The sequence below is a fragment of the Oncorhynchus clarkii genome, chromosome 19 (assembly GCF_045791955.1).
Source record: "Oncorhynchus clarkii lewisi isolate Uvic-CL-2024 chromosome 19, UVic_Ocla_1.0, whole genome shotgun sequence".
NCBI classification, from domain to species: domain Eukaryota; kingdom Metazoa; phylum Chordata; class Actinopteri; order Salmoniformes; family Salmonidae; genus Oncorhynchus; species Oncorhynchus clarkii.
This window is the reverse complement of record NC_092165.1, coordinates 40,207,439-40,229,747: the sequence shown is the minus strand read 5'-3', so window position 1 is coordinate 40,229,747 and position 22,309 is coordinate 40,207,439. Positions and strand designations below refer to the sequence as shown.

At 43.8% G+C, this 22,309-nt stretch overlaps 1 protein-coding gene across 1 annotated transcript in view; it reads right to left on the bottom strand.

The window, feature by feature from the left end:
- The window catches only part of LOC139375184 (protein unc-79 homolog), a 50,658-nt gene that overhangs the window by 17,491 nt on the left and 10,858 nt on the right, over positions 1-22,309 (bottom strand). Inside the window, exons 9-29 of the mRNA XM_071116740.1 lie at positions 19,185-19,273; positions 18,759-18,799; positions 17,891-17,919; positions 13,896-14,125; positions 13,563-13,734; positions 13,134-13,364; positions 12,699-12,889; positions 12,315-12,438; positions 11,651-11,794; positions 11,003-11,218; positions 10,508-10,735; positions 10,223-10,373; positions 9,823-9,902; positions 9,520-9,668; positions 9,122-9,279; positions 2,673-2,854; positions 2,204-2,405; positions 1,824-2,003; positions 1,242-1,310; positions 457-794; positions 13-195 (exon numbers count right to left, since the gene is read on the bottom strand). Coding sequence (XP_070972841.1) covers positions 13-195; positions 457-794; positions 1,242-1,310; positions 1,824-2,003; positions 2,204-2,405; positions 2,673-2,854; positions 9,122-9,279; positions 9,520-9,668; positions 9,823-9,902; positions 10,223-10,373; positions 10,508-10,735; positions 11,003-11,218; positions 11,651-11,794; positions 12,315-12,438; positions 12,699-12,889; positions 13,134-13,364; positions 13,563-13,734; positions 13,896-14,125; positions 17,891-17,919; positions 18,759-18,799; positions 19,185-19,273 — 3,387 coding nt within the window. The remainder of the gene's footprint in view (positions 1-12; positions 196-456; positions 795-1,241; positions 1,311-1,823; positions 2,004-2,203; positions 2,406-2,672; positions 2,855-9,121; positions 9,280-9,519; positions 9,669-9,822; positions 9,903-10,222; positions 10,374-10,507; positions 10,736-11,002; positions 11,219-11,650; positions 11,795-12,314; positions 12,439-12,698; positions 12,890-13,133; positions 13,365-13,562; positions 13,735-13,895; positions 14,126-17,890; positions 17,920-18,758; positions 18,800-19,184; positions 19,274-22,309) is intronic.

The following is a 22,309-nucleotide window of genomic DNA, read 5'->3' as shown; positions in this document are numbered from 1 at the left end:
GGTAGTGTGTACCTTGTAGAGGATGACCAGCAGGGCTTTGAGCCACATCTGTCTGATGTGTGGCTGCAGGGCCCAGAGAGAGCAGCGCGGGGGCTGCTGGAAGTAGTGTCTGAGCTGGGGGCATGTGCAGTACTTCAACACCTGGACCACCAGGGGGAGCAGCTGCTTCCCCAGCCCAATGTTGTAGTCCATCACCTGCAGGAGATATCACATCACGCTAGGTTCTTCTTGAAGCTTGACAGATTTTCATAATCAGCAGCAGCAACATGAAACTTAAACTTTATAGAGGGAAACATGACAAAAAAATCCCATCTTAAACTTACTCTCAACTGAAGGAGATGAGAGCCAGGGATATTTCTGGGGATTCAACTCTAAATGTATTCAAGGATAATCATTCAAACTATTTTTACAGCGTCAACTCGCCGTCATTCATAAGGTTACTTGATATTCTCTGACCTGTGCGATGCCAGCGATGAAAGCATTGAAGGAGGTTGAGGTCCTCATCTTCTGGGGTGCGATCATGAAGCAACCCTCCTGCTGGTCAAAGCCCAGCAGTAGATACAGGTGGCGCTTCACCGTGTTGAAGGCCTTGGCACTGCCGATGTCTGCCTCGGCACTGCTCTTGTCTTTGGCCATGAACTTCATCAGCACCATGATGAGCTGGTGCACCGTCTGGTGATCTATCCCAGCATCCTCTGGGAGCAGGTCCCTGATGACCGAGTCGTCCTCCGGTGAGGGGCTGTGGCCTAGGAGAGGGGCTGAAGCGTCAGGGTTAAAGGGCGGGAGGAAGCGTGCTGCAGACAGGGGAGCGGATGGAGAGGAGAGGGACGGTGAAGCAGGTGAACAGAGAGGGAGATAGTACGAAAGTCATCTCATTTGGTCTACATTCAGCAGGGTGATTACATATATGGACACCACTAACATATTCATGGCATATGTCAAACGCAAACAGAAAATGTGAAAAGCTTTCAAGATAGCAAGAGTAACCGTTTTCTCCCATTCCAACAGTATAATTAGTTTTTGCCTGAGACTAAAATAGAATGCACAATCTATGAACTCTGGATGAAAAGCAATGAATGTCAGTGAAGAGCAAACATTGTTTTTTCAAGTTTCCTGATGCACATCAACTTTACCAATTGCCATAAGGTGTTTATTTCTCCCACTATGATGTGATTATGCTGAAGGGAATGTTGATCTGGTTCAGTTGTAATAAGGTGAGTCAGATTTGGGTTGTTATTTACCTGGCAGGACTTTCTCTATCATATCTCCCAGAGTCGGGGCAGAGTGCTCTTGCCTCGTAAGTCTTAGAGCTAAAAACCATACATGAGAACACAATTTAGGAGAATGTTCTGGGGAAGTAGCAAAGGACACGTCTGAGCTTCCAGACAACCCTATACATCCCAATGTCTCACACCATTCACACAAAGTGACCCCAAGACGTATGTGGATCCTAAGACTAGTAATTCTATTAATAATTTAGCTTCCACTTGCTTACATGAAGAATAATGTGAAGCACTCAAGCTTACCAACCACACACAGTCGAAAGCCAACCCCTTCACCCAGAAACTCAGACAGCATCCTGTGCAGAGTCAATGAGGAAATCACAGATAAAACAGAACTCTTACATCCGGCAAGAGAACGAATCACAGAAAACAATTGAATAAAACAAACAGGAACACAGATACTGTTTGTAGGTGTACTAACAGAACAGAGAGATGAATGGATGAGGAGAGAAACAGTAGGAGCATGGGACAGACAAAAGCTGAGACCCACAGACTAGTAGCCTAACCAACCAATGGACACTCTACCAACTGGACACTTACGTAGACGGTTACACAGAGTCTCTGGGAGGGAGAAGGCCCTCTTGGACTCGGACGGGCCCTTGACGCTGTCACGGAGGGAACGCACACTCTTCTGGCGATTCCTGGCAAAGCGCGCCCGTCTGATTTTCCACATCGCTGCATCACTAAGGTTGGCCACGTTGGTGCGCACAGCTGTGATGGCTGACAGGGAGATGCAAGGAAGGAAAGATAAACAACATACATCACTGTGACTGTGCCTCATAACACACATCAACTGGAACAGTTATGTTCTTATTTCACAGGTTTATATTTCCCTACTGTACATGCTTTGTTTGTTGTGTTGAACATGTCATAGCACAACTTCTACTATGTAACAGAGAGAATCCTCCAGCTGGGCGTACTGGTGGGGAAAGGGAACTCCTTGTTGCAGTCCAGGTGGAGCTGGGCCTCCAGGGAGAGCGTCTCGAAGCGGTTGACAAAGAACTCCCAGCTGAGGGCAGGGACCTCCTGCTTCAGGTGGTGCAGCATCAGCAGCTTGCTGAGGATGATGGGCCGGTCCCTCACCACTGTGTCGAACTGGAAGTCCAGGCACAGACACAAGCCCTAAAGGCACACACAGATACAGACACAGACACACACAGATACAGACACACACACACACAGATACAGACAGAGACACAAGTGTTAGCACTGCACTTACATGTTTATGTGTTATTTGTCAATCCGGAATTATTTGCTGACATGATGCGAAGCAATTTATCCTCCGAGACAAAAAAGACTATACACGTGTTCAATTGATATAAGAAAAGTGGTTGTATGGTAGTTGAATAAGAGTATTTATCTTGGCCTAGATAGAGCTCTGTTAGTCACCTGTAGTGCTGGGCTCTTGATGGTGTCCAGCAGCAGCCTGGCGCGTGTGGCCACAGCCGGGTTGACATCCTCCACAGAGGCCAGGAAGCAGCAGAAGGCGTGGGCCAGGGAGTACTTCAGCAGGTGATTTTTCGTCACAGAACCAATGTCTAGGAACCGACAGAGCACTGCTACCTTCTCCACTGGGAGTTACCATGACAACACAGACAGGGCATAAGACAATATCTCAGCGCCATGACACAGAGGTAGATAGAACACTAAGTAAAAGGTATAATGAGAACACCACGTTCTACAATCTAATCTGAATTTTTTCTCTTGTAAACCTTACTTTTGTACATAGATAACAAACAATGCATCAGTAAACATGTCGTCTCTACAAATAATGCAATTTTGTAAAAAAAAATTTAAAAAAATAAGGTGTAGATCAGCTTTAATATTGCAGATGTCTGCATCATTTCCAATCCCCCATAAAAATAACACCATTTTGTAAATTCCGGATCTCTATAGCAAGACGCATCATTCGCCCAAGTTTCTCAAAATTGGGCCAGTGATGTCTGAGATATCACGTGTGATGAAAGAACGTACGGATGGAGATCCACAGTATCCTCCCCAATTTCATTATGGGGGGAAATAATAAATCAAGCAAATGTCTGGTCTATTCATTGTTTTCATTGCAAAGGACAGTCTTAAAATAAGCATCACTCTAATGCTGATGGGCTATGTACAGTGTCTGTCACTAGATGGCACTGTGCAGAAGGAGGCGAGCCAGCATTATCCTAGCCAGATTGCCTCTTCCTCTCTGCCCACAGGCAAAGTCAGAGGGATAACAGACTTGGGCTTCAGTCCAAACACTTAAAAGATACACCCTCATTCACTTACCCTCGCCTTATGCCCTTGGGGGAATCCCCGTCGCCATCTTGGAGGACGGTCTAAATTATTAGCCAAGCAAGGGAAGTTTGCAGCGTAAGCCCCCCAGCCCTCATTTTTAGTCGGCTTTGCGAGTGTACAATTATGTTCACCCCGGGGCCTGACACTCCCCAAAATTCACTTCGAGACGATTGTACATACGCTAAAAGTCTGCAAAAACTTAAAAAACAACATCAATGGAGGAGTCAACATACAAGTGTAAGTAAAAACGAATGCAAATAACTTTGAAATTGTGCTACTTATGCACATGACAGCACAAACACGTCTCGTAAAAAGTAAACATGTTGCTGTTTGATTATCTTTTGGAAATTGTAGAAATAAAACATTTTCCTTCTTCAGAAGTTCCAGTTAGGCAGGCTAGCGTTAGTTAGCTAATTAATTTGCTAGCTATCATACAGTAGGCGTATATTTATAATTATATATTTAATATAAGTAGATATGCACTCATAATTGACTGTAGCGCATATAAAGCACCCACAATCATCGCGGGATGAACATGTGACGAATTTCCGGCCAAGGGTGGTCCATTAAAAATCATTCCTTCTTCCCTCGCCTTGCAAGTGTATACTCGTCAGACGTCATGATACGTCATCAAAAGTGTCCAACTAATTTGACGGCTGAGGGGATAGGGTGTGTCTTTTCAGTGTTAGGACCGTAGGCCTGGAATCAGGGGCTAGATGTACAGTTGAAGTCGGAAGTTTACAAACACTTAGGTTGGAGTCATTAAAACTCGTTTTTCAACCACTCCACAAATTTCTTGTTAACAAACTATAGTTTTGGCAAGTTGGTTAGGACATCTACTTTATGCATGACACAAGTAATTTTACCAATGATTGTTTACAGACAGATTATTTCACTTATAATTCACTGCATCACAATTCCAGTGGGTCAGAAGTTTACATACACTAAGTTGACTGTGCCTTTAAACAGCTTGGAAAATTCCAGAAAATTATGTCATGGCTTTAAAAGCTTCTTTAAAAGGTGTACCTGTGGATGTATTTCAAGGCCCACCTTTAAACTCAGTGCCTCTTTGCTTGACATCATGGGAAAATCAAAGGAAATCAGCCAAGACCTCAGAAAAACAATTGTAGACCTCCACAATTCTGGTTCATCCTTGGGAGCAATTTCCAAACTCCTGAAAGTACCACGTTCATCTGTACAAACTATAGTACGCAAGTATAAACACCATGGGACCACACAGCTGTCATACCGCTCAGGAAGGAGACGCGTTCTGTCTCCTAGAGATGAACGTACTTTGGTGCGAGAAGTGCAAATCAATCCCAGAACAACAGCAAAGGACCTTGTGAAGATGCTGGAGGAAGCAGGTACAAAAGTATCTATATCCACAGTAAAACAAGTCCTATATCGACATGACCTGAAAGGCCGCTCAGCAAAGAAGAAGCCACTGCTCCAAAAACGCCATAAAAAAACAGACTACGGTTTGCAACTGCACATGGGGACAAAGATCATACTTTTGGGGGAAATGTCCTCCGGAGGCTTGCAAGCCGAAGAACACCATCATCCCAAACGTGAAGCACGGGGGTGGCAGCATCATGTTGTGGGGGTGCTTTGCTGCAGGAGGGACTGGCGCACTTCACAAAATAGATGGCATCATGATTACGGAAAATGATGTGGATATATTGAAGCAACATCTCAAGACATTGAGGAAGTTAAAGCTTGGTGGCAAATTGGTCTTCCAAATGGACAATGACCCCAAGCATACTTCCAAAGTTGTGGCAAAATGGCTTAAGGACAACAAAGACAAGGTATTGGAGTGGCCATCACAATTCCCTGACCTCAATCCTATAGAAAATGTGTGGGCAGAACTGAAAAAGCATGTGCGAGCAAGGAGGCCTTACAAACCTGACTCAGTTACACCAGCTCTGTCAGGAGGAATGCGACAAAATTCCCCCAATTTATTGTGGGAAGCTTGTGGAAGGCTACCCTAAACGTTTGACCCAAGTTAAACAATTTAAAGGCAATGCTACCAAATACTAATTGAGTGCATGTAAACTTCTGACCCACTGGGAATGTGATGAAAGAAATAAAAGCTGAAATAAATCATTCTCTACTATTATTCTGACATTTCACATTCTTAAAATAAAGCAGAGATTTTTTACTAGGATTAAATGTCCGGAATTGTGAAACACTGAGTTTAAATGTATTTCGCTAAGGTGTATATCATAGTAAATATATATCTGGGACACTTCACAATTAGTATGATATGTTACAATTAGTATGGTATGTTATGTAATTCAGTTATGAATGTCCATTATACATTTTGTATGATATGTTCCGAATTACAAGTTCTATGATATTTACAAAACGCATGATACAGTATGTTACAAATTCCAATTTGTTGTGGCTAACGTTAGCTAGGCTTGGGATTAGGGTTAGGAGATAAGGTTAGGGTTAAGGTTAGGAGTTAGATTAAAGGGTTAAGGTTGGGGTTACGGTTAGGAGAAGGGTTAGCTAATATGCTAAGTGGTTGCAAAATAACTAAAAAGTAGTAAATAGTTGCAAAGTTGCTAATTAGCTAAAGTTGTCCGTGATGAGATTTGAATGTGTGACCTTTGGGTTACTATATGTTTGTGCTATACGTCCACACACTGGAAATTGGTTAACCCCAAAATGTAATGGCTTATTTGCTACGTGTGGCTTATTTTATGGAATAGAAGCTTCATAATGATTTGGTTGTTACAAGTGTAGGACAGATAGGACTCGGGACATCCCGACAACTGGGAGAAAACAATACATTATATCGGCGTTGTGCCTGGTTTCCACTAGATACCACAGCCACACAGTCATAAACCCCACCTATTTCTAGAATTTATTTGATTCAAATTGAATTTTAGACCTAACCTTAACCACACTGCGAACCTTATGTCTAACCCTAACCTTAAATTAGGACCAAAAAGCAAATGCTTGTTTTCATGAAATCTTACGATATAGCCAATTTTGCCATAGTGGCTGTGGTAACTAGTGGAAACCATGTGCCTGTTGTTCACACGCGTATCGGCCATCTCATTGACTAGAATGGTCCCACCTGATCCTGCCTCCTTCTGACTGCCTTCCATTTTTTGATGACATTTCTTTTCATTGTTAGAGTGGCCACTAGAGTACCTGGTCAATATAATGGATAATCTATGATGTGGGTCATAGTACTGCTTTGGCACCCAACTGGTGTCTTTTTTGTTGTTGGTAATTTACTTTTCTGTGTAAATCAACATACGTTTCAGTACAGATAATATGGGGCCAAAATTAGATCATTAGAATTCATGATCATCATTATCCTATAAGGATCTGTACTCATGACACATAATTTCCCTTAGCAATTGTTCTTGTTATTTTTCAATGTTCCTTTGCTTATGTAATCAATATCTACTTCTAATGATGTTTATGGTCAGAGTATGTTCAATTAAATGTGAATGTAGCATACTGATATTATTATATTATATACTAATTGGTGCTCTGCGGTGCTCTGTGACAATGCCACAATAAAACATTTGGATCTAACTTCAAATATATACAGTACCAGTCAAAAGTTTGGACACACCTACTCATTCAAGAGTTTCTTTATTTATACTATTTTCTACATTGTAGAATAATAGTGAAGACATCAAAACTATGAAATAACACATATGGAATCATGTAGTAACAAAAAAAGTGTTAAACAAAATATTTCTTTGCCTTGCACACTCTTGGCATTCTCTCAACCAGCGAAACGTAACAGTCTTGAAGCAGTTCCCACATATGCTGAGCACTTGTTGGATGCTTTTCCTTCACTCTGCGGTCCAACTCATCCTAAACCCTCAATTGGGTTGAGGTTGGGTGATTGCGGAGGCCAGGTCATCTGATGCAGAACTCCATCACTCTCCTTCTTGGTCAAATTGCCCTTACACAACTTGGATGTGTATTTTGGGTCAGTGTACTGTTGAGAACAAATGATAGTCCCACTAAGCATAACCAGATGGGTTGGGGTATCGCTGTAGAATGCTGTGGTAACAATGCTGGTTAAGTGTGCATTGAATTCTAAATAAATCATGGATAGTGTCACCAGCAAAACACCCCCACACCATCACAGCTCCTCCTCCGTGCTTCATAGTGGTAACCACACATGTGATCATCCATTCACCTACTCTGCGTCTCACAAAGACACAGCGGTTGGAACCGAAATACTCAAATTTGGACTCATCAGACCAGAGGACAGATTTCCACCGGTCTAATGTCCATTGCATGTGTTTCTTGGCCCAAGCAAATCTCTTCTTCTTATTGGTGTCCGTTAGTAGTGGTTTCTTTACAGCATTTCGAACACGAAGGCCTGATTCACGCAGTCTCTTCTGAACAGTTGATGTTGAGATGTGTCTGTTACTTGAACTATGTGAAGCATTTATTTAGGCTGCAATCTGAGGTGTAGCTAACTCTAATGAACTAATGATCTGCAGCAGAGGTAACTCTTGGTCTTCCTTTCCTGTGGCGTTCCTCATGAGAGCCAGCTTCATCATAGCTCTTGATGGTTTTTGCGACTGCACTTGAAGAAACTTTCAAAGTTCTTGACCATTTCTGGATTGACTGACCTTCATGTCTTAAAGTAATGATGGACTGTTGTTTCTCTTTGCTTATTTGAGCTGTTCTTGCTATAATATGGACTTGGTCTTTTACCAAATAGGGCTATCTTCTGTATACCACCAATACCTTGTCACAACACAACTGATTGGCTCAAATGCATTAAGAAGGAAAGAAATTCCACAAAATAACTTTTAACAAGGCACACCTGTTAATTGAAATGTAAGAGAATGTGCAAAGCTGTCATCAAGGGGTGTTCAAAGGGTGGCTACTTTGAAAAATCTCAAATCAATTTATATATATATATATATTTTTACCCCTTTTTCATGGTATCCAATTGTTAGTAGCTACTATCTTGTCTTATCGCTACAACTCCCATACGGGCTCGGGAGAGACGAAGGTTGAAAGTCATGCGTCCTCCAATACACAGCCCAACCAAGCCGCACTGCTTCTTAACACAGCGCGCATCCAATCCGGAAGCCAGCCGCACCAATGTGTCGGAGGAAACACTGTGCACCTGGCAACCTTGGTTAGCGCGCACTGTGCCCGGACCGCCACAGGAGTCGCTGGTGCACAATGAGACAAGGATATCCCTACTGGCCAAACCCTCCCTAACCCGGACAACACTAGGCCAATTGTGCGTCGCCCCATGGACGCCCCGGTCACGGCCGGTTACGACAGAGCCTGGGCGCGAACCCAGAGTCTCTGGTGGCACAGCTGGCACTGCAGTACAGCGCCCTTAACCATTGCGCCATCCGGGAGGCCTTCAAATCAAATGTAACAATTATTTGGTTACTACATGATTCCATATATGTTATTTCATAGTTTTGATGTCTTCACTATTATTCTACAATGAGCAGCTGTGTCCAAACTTTTGACTGGTACTGTACGTAAACACACACACACACACACAGAGAGACACACACACGTACAGTGAAGCCTCCTATATCATTCACCTGCTTCAAAGCGTATCTTCCAGTCCTTGCTGTTGAAATTGCTGTCCACCAGGTTCCAGAAGATGTCTGCTCCATGGGAGAGGGAGAGGGCATGCAGGAGCTGGGGCACGGCCAGGGAGGCCAGCTGGCAGAACTCGGACTTCAGCATGGTCCACAGTCTAGAACATACAGGTATCACATTAGACGCACACACACATCTGGCTGCTCTTCACATGTTTGATGATCCAGTACAACTTTCATTAAGATGATGATCGACAATTTCAGTTGCTACATGTAGCTACATCTCATGGCTCAAGTCATGTTTAAAGAAAGTACTCGCAAAGATATCTGTAGAAAACCAACAAGCTATGTGTGAAACTGCAGGAGGGGCCCCATGCGGTGATGGTGACTGTGATGACCTGGGAATGAGCATCTTTTCCTGGATGTAGGCCAGGAACTGGGGGTGGTCCTTACGGGCCAGGTACAGACACTCTCCGTGGAGACACAGGATCTTCAGACAGTTCAGCATGTTGAACAGGATATTAGGCTCCTCAAACGTGGACATTTCCTACATTGATGAACAGAAGGTAGAGTTCATTTCCTCACTCAATCTTTTCTAATGAGGGGATTATTTTCTTTGATGAGGCATCTATTATTTAGACAGTTTATATCTGTACATTACAAGATACTTTAACACTAGATACAGGTGGACTAGCAGGTACCTGCAGAATGGTGTATATTAGCTTGAGAGACACAGGGAGCTGCTGGTAGGAAAACGTCTTGTCGGGATTATTCTTCATTGCTGTAGAACAGAAAGCTTTGATATAAAACAAAGCCTAACACTGCCTAGCAAAGGAGAAACTATGCAGTGTTTCCTTTTCATGTTGCACACTGCCTCTGAACTGTTACAGAGAAGTGTTCATTTCATATTTTTCACATTCGTTGGCTTCAGGTCAAACGATACATTTGGGATTACATTTTTATAATAATGAGGTGTTTACACCGACACAACTGAGCATTGCTCTGCTTGTGTTTCGTCAGATCTATATCAATGCATTGAGACATTCTGTGCTCATTTTAAAACCCTTCCAACCCAAGCCTTAGGTCACCATGGATACATACATGGGTTGTCAGGAGAGTCACTTTGATAGGTAGGGTTGTCAGTGTGTGTGCTGGTAGGGTGGTCCCCTTCCTCTGCCCCTCCCTTTGTCCCTTTTTCAGGTCCAAACACTTGAGGCAACAGCAATGTGTCCTCCAAGCCATCTGTTGGCTCCTATAGGGAAGACACAATCATGTCTATTGACAACCAAATGCAGTAAGAATTACCAACCACTGAAAAACAATTAGGACGCTTCAGGACATCCTTCATGTTGTTTATACAGGAGTGTGTGTGCATGTGTGTCTCACCACCAGATGTATCTCCTCCCTGGGGGTGAGTCTCTCCAGGAGCTCACAGCCCAGCTGGTAGCATAAGATGCTAGACTGGCACAGGCTGCACTCCAGGGCCTTCTCATCCTTCTGACAGGTGTGGGAGCCCCCCCACGGGGCCTGGAAGACATTGTTGATGATGCCCACGATGTCTTTCCCCAGGCTGCTTTCCAGAACCAGAATCACGCCATCATCTTGGAGCTCCATCTGGACAAGGAACCAACACAACAGGTTGAACAGGAGAACCCAATAGAAAGTGGGACGGAATTCAACTTGGTGGCTGTGACATATTCAATGAGGCATTGTAAAATGCAGCAAACAGTACTGTATAACTGAACCCATGTCTGGAATGTGCCTTCCGAGCTTCAAAATAATATATTATTATACAGCACACACTTCCTTGCTCACATGCAAACAAACACACCCATTCAGCACACAAACAAAAGGCACATTCATGCTCAAAGATTTGGCCACCTGTTTGAGGATGAGGTCAAACATGAGGATGAAGCAGCTCAGGTTCATGTCATCATCGTCACAGTCCAGGTCCAGGGCACAGTGTCCTGTAGCATGGCCTAGGTTCTTAAAGGGACTGCAGTGCAGGGGGCTCCGGAATGGGCTCCGGAACGGACTGGGGAATGGGCTCAGGGTGTTGTGCTGCCCAAGACGGCCTGGTTCTGAAACCACGCTTTCCTAGGAACATCACGCACCCACACACACACACAAATGTGTAATTGTTTCATATTTGTACTATCCTTAGAATTACCCTCCCAAGTTATCAAGGTGTGTTCAGGTGTAGAAATATACTGTCGATAGATGAGCCGAAGGCTTTAACTTTCAATGATAAATCTGAACAATGGTAAAACTCAATTAAGCCCCTTAAACAGGACTATATTTAGACTTCAGCAGTTACCATGACAACGCACGGGCTGTGGATGGTTGACAATAGAGGGTAGCTAGATAACAAGAATTTTCCTATTGTGGATGTAAACTGTATCTGTCCTGAGCTCATTTGTTCTTCTGTTACTGTTCATTGATAGAAAGGAAATATATGAGCGATAAGAGCTTTTTTCTTTGGCATTGAGGTTGTTTTGCATGGGAGTTGATGACATAGTGACATCTCACCCTCCGAGCCTCAGTATTTTCCCCAGTTAGATTTGAGACGTGAGCCTTCCTCTGATTGGCCAGTTCCTTCACAGAGTTCACCCCATCAGAGAACATCCCGACCAACAGCTGCAGAGGCACTACAATGTCCAGCTCTGACAACACCTGGGTCCATCCAGACACATACAAACAAACACACCAACAGATAAACACACACACACAAAGATGCAGACCAAACTCATACGCACCCACAAGACACATTAATGACAAAAACAGGTTTACACACGCACATATGAAACACACAAACAAACAGATGTTAAGAGAGGCAAAAGACAAGACACTAGAATGTAGTACACATACTCCTGTAGTGCTGCTTTGAGTGTGACCTATATAGTCAGATTGAATTACTTTGGTGTCTGTAATCACAGTCATGACAGAAAACGTGAAAATCCATCCACGTATAAATAGGACAGCAGGCTGTGAGTGCATATGGAATCAAAAGCAAAATCCCTCCTCTCTCCCCCTCAGAACTCTGGTCTCATGCTAGCCGTGTGACCCAGTTCGATATTCAGTAAAGCCCCTGCCCAGGCACTCACACATCATGACAACCTGTCCATTTCACACATGAAATTAACCACTCAATATGAAATGGACACTCGTAAAAAGCCACAGGCCTTATACTCACATGCAGCCAGAGCAGAGCCTGCTCCTGCACAGAGGCTGGGTAGCCTGAGAACCTGCAGCTAATGAACCCAAACATCTCCTCCATGGAGAAGGGCAGAGGGCACAGCTCAATGTCAAACATCTTGCTGCAGGGAGAACAGAGGGGAGAGGTGGGGAAATGCTTTTAGAGCTGAGGCTTAGTATTACGCCTCTCTCAGGTGTAACAATGGAAACTAAGCAAGTCTGTTTTCACTGTCTACCCATGACTGTGTGTTTCCCATAGCATTCAAACTTTCTCATGAGAGAGAAAATGATTTCTGCGTCAACAGTAACCATAGGAACCCATTGACGTAGAGGAGGTAGTACAGTGAACTGGGCGACTTGGAGGAAGTTCAGTATACAGTACCTGAGCACCTCTCTGAACTCCTTGAGCTGCTGGTCAGGCACCTCAGTGCGAATGGCCTCCAGCCATTCTGGCATGAAGCACTCCCACAGCGGCTGGCTGATCACGTTGTAGGGGATCAGGCTCAGGATCCTGTTCAGCCCCTCTTTTAGCTGGGTCACCATGTTGCAAGACTTATCCCAGTAACCCCCCACCTGGGGATATGGGTGCATAGACACATACACAGGTCAGGTATAACCATGGAGGGTATTCACCAAGGAACACAACCATCACTTGCTGTCCCTACAATGTGCATTGCCTCTAGAAAAACAGTCCTAACCTCATACTACCCTACACCCACCATTACACCCTAAAACCCCTCACGATCACCCCCTGCAGCTCAACCACCTTGACCCTCCAGCACCTCTCTTCCTCCACCCCTCCCCCGCTCCTCCTCACTCTGGCAAACTCCACAGGCTTGGGCAGCAGGCACATCACCATGACATCGAATCGCACGTCACACACGGTCTTCAGCCACTTGGTGACAAACTGTGGCTTGAGCTTCTCCACCAGGGAGCCCACCTCATCGTCCATCATGTAGGCTGTGGAGTGGAACCACTGGAACACCATGCTCACCAGCCGCGCCAGGCTCTCTGTGGGCGTGTTCTCACTGGGGGTGCACAGGCTCACCTACAGGGATGGGGGAAAGGATGTAGGGTATCATGGTCAATCAGGGGCTTCCAAGATTGGAGAGAGATACGGTTAAAGCATATAATGTTGCACTATGAAGAGAGTACAGCCCGGGCTGGTAATAAGAGCCCAGACAGGTGTGTCAACATCCTAATCTCACTACTGCGATAGTGAGTGATAGACCAGCGAGCCACGCACCAGGAACCAGATGCCAAACTGACTGAGGAGCCTCTGGTCGTGCTGGTCGTCCTCTTTGTTATCGAAGTCGATGTTGTCAAGGGAGTGGTGAGAGGCAGAGAGGCCCATCTGACGACGCCTGTTCAGCTCAAACTCACGCAGCTCCGCGTGGATCTCTGCCTCCTTCAGTAGGCTGATGTTGATAGATGGATGGAGAGAGGGGGAAATCAAGAATGAGACAGACAGAAAGACAGAGGAAGATAGATAGATAGTGATAGAGAGGTAGATAACTGGTTGAATTCAGTGCAATTGTGAAGCATACGGTTGTTTGCCTGTGTTGTCTGTGATGTTCACCTGATAACAGCCTCCACAGTGCACACCAACTCCTCTGCCCCACACTCGCGGGTGTTGATGGGAGGGGGAGAGGTTTGGTAGAGATGGGTCTCCGCCGCAGCCCCCGTCTCGCTGCTGTGGTGGTTGACATGGCAACGCTTGCAGTAGCGGACGGGCCGGTTGCCATGGCGCCCACAGCAGCCAGCTGAGAAGCAGGTGACAACCGCCCTCCTGACATGAGAGCTACAGTTCTACAAGACAGAGAGGGGACAATGAGAGGACAACTCCTCGTATCATTTTAATATAAAAATGTGAATTATTTTGGTTACAGAAATCTAAACTGTTTGCACCATTTAAAGGGAAATTTCTAACATTTTCAACTTCTCAACATCTCCAGCTCCACTGCAACATCAACATATAAGAAAATGGTGTGTTTTTATGTTTTGTAGTAAAAAAGACAGAGGAAGATAAGTGTTTCCAATGACATCATCAACCAATTAGTAGACAATTAGTAGGAAAAACCTTCTCATAATTGGTTAAAATCACACAATGCACACTGATGATGTCATTGGAAACACTTACACTGAATATACCACCTTTGCCCACAGAACAGCCTCAATGCTTTGTGGCATGGACCTCTACAAGGTGTCGAAAGCGTTCCACAGGGATGCTGGCCCATGTTGATTCCAATGCTTCCCACAGTTGTGTCAAGTTGGCTAGATGTCCCTTGGGTGGTGGACCATTCTTGATACACACATGGGAAACTGTTGAGTGTGATAAACCCAGCAGTGTTGCAGTTCTTGACACAAACCGGTGCGCCTGGCACCTACTACCATACCCTGTTCAACAGCACATTCACCCTCTGAATGGCACATGTACAAAATCCATGTAAATTGTCTCAAGGCTTAAAAATCCTTCTTTAACCTGTCTCCTCCCCTTCCCTTACACTGATTGAAGTGGATTTAACAAGAGACATCAATAAGGGATAATAGCTTTCACCTGAATTCACCTGGTCAGTCTTTGTCATGGAAAGAGCAGGTGGTCTTAATGTTTTGTATACTCAGTGTATATGTTTTACTACAAAACATAGAAACGCACCATTGTCACATATGTTGATGTTGGGGTGGTGCTGGAGATCAATAAGAAGTTGGTTGAACAATTGTGAAATGTCCCTTTAAGTGAAATAAGATAAAATGCTCTTATACCTCAATAAATGCACTGATGTTTAGACATCCCAAATGAAATGAACGTTCTTTCACTTTTGAGTATATTTGTGTGTGTGTATACTAATGTGTACGCTGCCATGGGACAGATAGCAACATTCTTAGATAGGTACTGCACATGTCCCTATGGTGTCTCATTTCTCAACAAAAAAATGGTGGCAATTGTGGACTGGCTTAATCTGATCAGCCGCTAAAAGCTTTGGCCATTACAGAGATTCATTACCACCTATCAAATTAACAGATCTTCCCCTTCTCTGTTTTCTTCCTCTCTTCCTCCCTCCCCCCTCTCTCTGTTCTTCGCAAAAACATAAAACGGACAATTCTTTCTTTCAACGAAAAACCACAGCTGCACGCAATCCATAACTTATTGTTACATTGTGCTGAAAACTTGGTTAATGGACTATACTCTACACAGTATATGAGTGTTTAATACTGTAACTACAGAACACTGTGAAGGCAACCCCTTGTTTAGCTGTAACTAGCAATCACCTCTCAGAACAACAATATGCTGGTAATGAGAGAGCTGGCGTGGGTCCAGGTAAGAGTTTAAAGAGCTTTCTGCGGTGGGACAAAGCCTATTGAAAAGGCTGTGTGAGGATTGAAACTGCTGCTGGATGAACTGGGATGGAGGACAGTTGTTGGCCGGCTGCTCAGCTTGATACACTACCTGAGCATTGTGAATTGTGTGTCAGTCTCCGTGGGAAACAAGGGGGAACTTTTATGCCCTTGGGACTGTGCTCCGGAACAAACATCATGCCCTGCCAGTTCCATTAAGACTGGGCCATCCATCGGACAAGTAATGAAGGGAGTGTTCCACTTTAGGTCTCTGTAGCCTGTAGCAGGCTAGTATAGTGTCTCTTTCTACAGCACTTGAATGACACAAGTGGTTACCTCTCTCCTCAAATCAAATCAAGCACTTTTACCAGTCATTGGTAAATAAACACTGGATGGATGTTGGCATGATGGCATGATATATATATATATACATACAGTACCAGTCAAAAGTTTGGACACACCTACTAATTCAAGGGATTTTTTCTTGATTCTTACTATTTTCTATTTTGTAGAATAATAGTGAAGACATCAAAACTATGAAATAACCAAAAAAGTATTAAATATTTAATATTTTCGAGTCTTCAAAGTAATCACCCTTTTCCTTGATGACAACTTTGCATACTCTTGGCATTCTCTCAACCAGCTTAATGAGGAATGCTTTTCCAACAGTCTTGAAGGAGTTCCCACACATGCTGAGCACTTGCTGGCTTCATTTCCTTCACTATTTGCTCCAACTCATCCCAAACCATCCCAATTTGGTTGAGGTCAGGTGATTGTGGAGGCCACGTCATCTGATGCAGCACTACATCAGTCTCCTTCTTGGTCAAATAGCCCTTACACAGCCTGGAGGTGTGTTTTTGGTCATTGTCCTGTTTAAAAACAAATGATACTTCCACTATGCACAAACCAGATCGGACGGCGTATCGCTGCAGAAGGCTGTGGTAGCCATGCTTGTTAAGTGTGCCTTGAATTCATAATAAATCACCAACAGTATCACCAGCAAAGCACCCCCACACATCACACCTCCTCCGCCATGCTTCATGGTGGGAACCACACAGGCGGGGATCATCCGTTCACCTAATCTGCGTCTCACTAAAACACAGCGGTTGGAACCAAAATTTCAAATTTGGACTCATCAGACCAAAGGACAGATTTACACCGGTCTAATTTCCATTGCTTGGCCCAAGCAAGCCTCTTATTGGTGTCCTTTGGTAGTGGTTTCTTTGCAGCAATTTGACCACGACGGCCTGATTCACGCAGTCTTCTCTGAACAGTTGATGTTGAGATGTGTCCATTACTTGAACTCTGTGAAGCAATTATTTGTGCTGCAATCTGATGTGCCGTTAACTCTAATGAACATATCCTCTGCAGCAGAGGTAACTCTGGGTCTTCCTTTCCTGTGGCAATCGTCATGAGAGCTAGTTCCATCATAGCACTTGATGGTTTTTGCGACTGCACTTGAAGAGATTTTCAAAGTTCTTTACATTTTCCTCATTGACTGACCTTCATGTCTTAAAGTAATGGTGGACTGTAATTTCTCTTTACTTATTTGAGCTGTTCTTGACATAATATGGACTTGGTATTTTACCAATCAGGGCTATCTTCTGTATACCTTCCTACCTTGTCACAACACAACTGATTGTCTCAATTAAGAAGGAAATAAATTCCACAAATTAAGGCACACCTGTTAATTGAAATGCATTCCAATACTTTTGTAAATGTGATATTTCAGTTATTCATTTTTAATACATTTGCCACATTTTTGAAAAACCTGTTTCGACTTTGTCATTATGGGGTATGCATTGATGAGGAATATTTTTTGAAATAATTTTTTGAAAAAAGCTGTAACCTAACAAAATGTGGAAAAAGTCAAGAGGTCTGAATACTTTCCCAAGGCCCTAGGCATTAACCAACACATTAACCAGCAATGACATAGCAAGGGCGGCACAGACACTGTCCATGATTAGGTAAGCAAAGCCATCCAAAAATGCAAACAAACTAGCAAACAATTCCAATCCACCACTCTTTATTTTTTTATTTTATTTAACCTTTATTTAACTCTACTTCCCTTGTTGGTCTAATATGTAGAAAAAAGGGGCACTCGTTTTTAGCCATGTATTTTTAGCCATCAAATATACTACTATGAATTCAGCATAAACTGATGAGAGCACAAACAAATACAAATACAAACCCAAGCAAACACAAACACATATGAATGCACCAACATTCAGGCCTTACCTTCTTTTGACAAATAGCAGATATCTCAGCTGTAAAGACGAGGCCAGAGATATTCAACATAACATACAGACAGACATTGGGTTCACCCACACAAAAATACTGTAGTATACCATGGTAGAAATACTGGACTAACTATAGTATAAATACTGTAGTAAAAGAAAACTGTAGTATATACTATAATTACTTTGTGTTTTTTGAGGACTGTAGTATACTGTAGTGTTTTTGCAGACCTTGCTGTAGTATTTACTATAGCGCTTTTGTTTTATTATATTTGACATGAAATCGGAGGCTTTGTCCTTGAGAGAACCTACTGGAGAAGTACTAAAAGAGCACATAACCTGAAGAACAGTGCTTCTGCTCTTTTCTGTAACAGGGAACACAATAGTTGGTCTATATTTGGCAGGTATTTGGTAGGTTTCTCACTTACGGGTGGCACAAACTGGGATATGGGAGAGGGGAGTGGGCAGGGTATATGCAAATTAAATACTGTAGTGTTTACTATAGTTAAAAAAACTATAGTGTTTTTGCTAACATTACTGTAGTATTTACTACAGTGTCATTTTTTGGATAATACTGTAGTTATTACTATAGTATTCTACAGTATACTACAACATTCTATAGTAAGTACTACACATGATTGAGGGATACTACAGCGTGTAGTATAGTATTCTACAGTATACTACAGAATTCTATAGTAATTACTGTAGTTTTCTATTGTAAACTGTAATTGTTTTCATGTGGGCACTCAGCCTAACTTCCACCTCCCTCCCTACAGTCATAACTAAAACCCCCCTTTGATTGACTCTAGAGAGAGGGAGAGAGCGAGAGAGAGAGAGAGAGAGAGAGAGATTAATTTGCTAACACTCACCTTGGGGCAAGAGCACATCAACAAGCCATTCTGCATGATCTCTGTAAAGTCACACAAATATATAAATCATAAATCAACTTATAGTTAGCTGAGACTACCTTATAAATACACTTCTAGCAGATACACAAACATATACAGTAGTCTGCATGACTGCTTCATGTTATATTGTGAGTCTTTAATGAGGATCCAAGAAGAGACATTGTATTCTAAAGAGCTAGACATAGACAGTGTATACAGTATGCCATAAGTCAGAGGAAATGAGAACAAGTTGTTTAGTGATGGCAATCTCATTATCTGCTCAATGGAATTATGCAACCATGGTGATGCCTCTCCCTCAGGATAAAGACCGGAATAATGAAGCAGACAGCAGGTGACATATGTTTGGAATGGCATCTTGGTGGAGAGTAAGGTTTTACAACAACAGACCCTGATATCCTTTGGCTGCACTCTTCACAGATGTACAGAGGAGGGGGCTTCTCTCCCAGGGCAACGGAGAGGGTGGGATCGATGCACATCTATAGGGCGACAACAGACAGTTACAGGATCCAGAAGGAATATACAGTACAATAGTAGCAGTGATATAGGATTGTAAGGGGTCCTAAGAAGTGCATACCACACCCTATTTCTTCAATGCTTGTGCCATGACACGTGATAACACCTCAAACTCAAATAAGTCTGTGTACAGTGCATTTAGAAAGTATTCAAACCCCTTGACTTTTTCCACGTCACGTTACAGCCTTAGTCTAAAATTGATTAAATAAAATAAAAAATAATCAATCTACAAACCATACCCCATAATGACAAAGCAAAAACAGATTACTTTTTTTGTGCAAATGTATTAAAAGTAAACAACAGAAATATCACATTTACATAAGTATTCAGAGCCTTTACTCAGTACTTTGTTGAAGCACCTTTGGCCGCGATTACACCTTCGAGTCTTCTTGGGTATGACGCTACACGCTTGGTTCACCTGTATTTGGGGAGTTTCTCCCATTCTCCTCTGCAGATCCTCTCAAGCTCTCCCAGCTATTTTCAGGTCTCTACAGAGATGTTCCATTGGGTTCAAGTCTGGGCTCTGGCTGGGCCACCAAAGGACATTCAGAGTCTTGTCCTGAAGCCACTCCTGAATTGTCTTGGCTGTGTGCTTAGGGTCGTTGTCCTGTTGGAAGGTGAACCTTCGCCCCAGTCTGAGGACCTGAGTGCTCTGGAGCAGGTTTTCATCAAGGATCTCTCTGCACTTTGCTCCTTTCATCATTCCCTCGATCCTGACTAGTCTCCCAGTCCCTGCCACTGAAAAACATCTCCACAGCATGATGCTGCCACCACCATGCTTCACCATAGGGATTTTGCCAGTTCCCTCCAGACGTGGCTCTTGGAATTCAGGCCAAAGAGTTCAATCTTGGTTTAATCAGACCAGAGAATCTTGTTTCTCATGGTCTGAGAGTTCTTTTAGTGTCTTTTGGCAAACTCCAAGAGGGCTGTCATGTGCCTTTTACTGAGGAGTGGCTTCCGTCTGGCCACTCTACCACTCTGCCTGATTGTTGGAGTGCTGCAGAGATTGCTGTCCTTCTGGAAGATTCTCCCATTTCCACAGTGGAAGTCTGGAGCTCTTTCAGAGTGACCATTGGGTTCTTGGTCATCTCCCTGACCAAGGCACTTCTCCCCTGATTGCTAAGTTTGGCCGTGTGGCCAGCTCTAGGAAGAGTCTTGGTGGTTCCAAACGTCTTCCATTTAAGAATGGTGGAGGCCACTGTGTTCCTGGGGCCCTTCAAAGCCTCAGAAATGTTTTGGTACCCTTCCCTAGATCTGTGTCTCGACACAATCCTGTCTCGGAGCTCTACGGACATTTCGTTTGACCTCATGGCTTGGTTTTTGCTCTGACATGTACTGTCAACTGTGGGACCTTATATAGACAGGTGTTTGCCTTTCCAAATCATGTCCAATGAATTGAATTTACCACAGGTAAATCAAGGAAGATCAATGGAAACAACATGCACCTGAGCTCAATTTCATGTCTCATAGCAAAGGGTCTGAATACTTATATAAATAAGGTAGATATATATTTTTTAATGATATACATTTGCAAAAATGTCTAAAAACCTGTTTTCACTTTGTCATTATGGAGTATTGTGTGCAGATTGAATAGGAAAATATATATAATTTAATCAATTTTAGAAAAAGGCTGGAACATAACAAAATGTGGAAAAGTCAAGGGGTCTGAACCCTTTCCGAATGTACTGTATATACATATATACATTACCAGTCAAAAGTTTGGACACACCTACTCATTCAAGGGTTTTTGGTTATTTGGACTATTTTCTATTTTGTATAATAATAGTGAAGACATCAAAACTATGAAATAAAACATATGGAGTCATGAAGTAACCAAAAAAGTGTTAGAGAGGTTAGTGGAGGAGTGGCGGAGCGAGTTCTAGGCCATCTCTGCCCAGGGCACAAACGTTGCCCACTCCCCAGGCCGGTCCTGGCAATAAGACCTCAGAAACCTACCCACATCCTGGTTAACTCTCTCCACCTGCCAGTTACTCTCGGGGTGAAAACCTGAGGTAAGGCTGACAGAGACCCCTAGACATGTGTAAACAGAGCCTCCGCAGTCTGTAGGGCCGTAGGGAGACCGGGCAAATGAAGGAGACGACAGGATTTAGGAAAACAATCCACAACGACCAGGATCGTGGTGTTACCCTGTGAAGGTGGAAGATCAGTCAGGAAATCCACCGACAGCTGCAACCACGGACGTTGTGGAACGGGTAAGGGTTGTAACTTACCTCTGGGCAGGTGTCTAGGAGCCTTGCACTGGGCGAACACCAAGCAGGAGGAAACATAAACCCTCACGTCCTTAGCTAAAGTGGGCCAACAGTACTTTCCAGTAAGACAGAGCACCGTCTGACCGATACCAGGATGACCAGAGGAGGGTGACGTATGGGCCCAATAGATCAGCCGGTCGCGGACAGCAGACGAAACGTACAGATGCCTAGCCGGACACTGAAGGGGAGCGGGCTCTGTACGCAACGCCTGCTCAATGTCTGCGTCCAGCTCCCACACTACCAGTGCCACCAGGCAAGAGGCCGGGAGTATGGGAGTGGGATCCATGGGCCGCTCCTCTGTGTCATACACCCGGGACAGTGTGTCTGCCTTCGCATTCTGGGAACCTGGACTCTCCACCATAGTAGCACCAACGAAAACCCCTAAACACCTACCTGATTACTCTCATGACCACCCCGTGAGAGCCCTCTGTGGCCAAGAAAGAGTGGGGTTATGACAAGCTAACCAGGGGAAATGCATTATAGTCAATAGGGAAGAGACTAATTCTCTCCGTATGACCCACCTGCGTCATCATGCCGAAAGGCTCGGTGACCTCCCTAATCAACCCTGACCCTAATGGTCAACTATCTAAGGGGTGAACGGGGAAGGGCACAACCACGAGAACAATGGGGATCCCTAAACTATGGGCTAAAGCCCTATCAATAAAACTCCCAGCCTCGCATGAATCGACGATCGCCTTATGCTGGGAATGCATGGAAAACTCAGGGAAC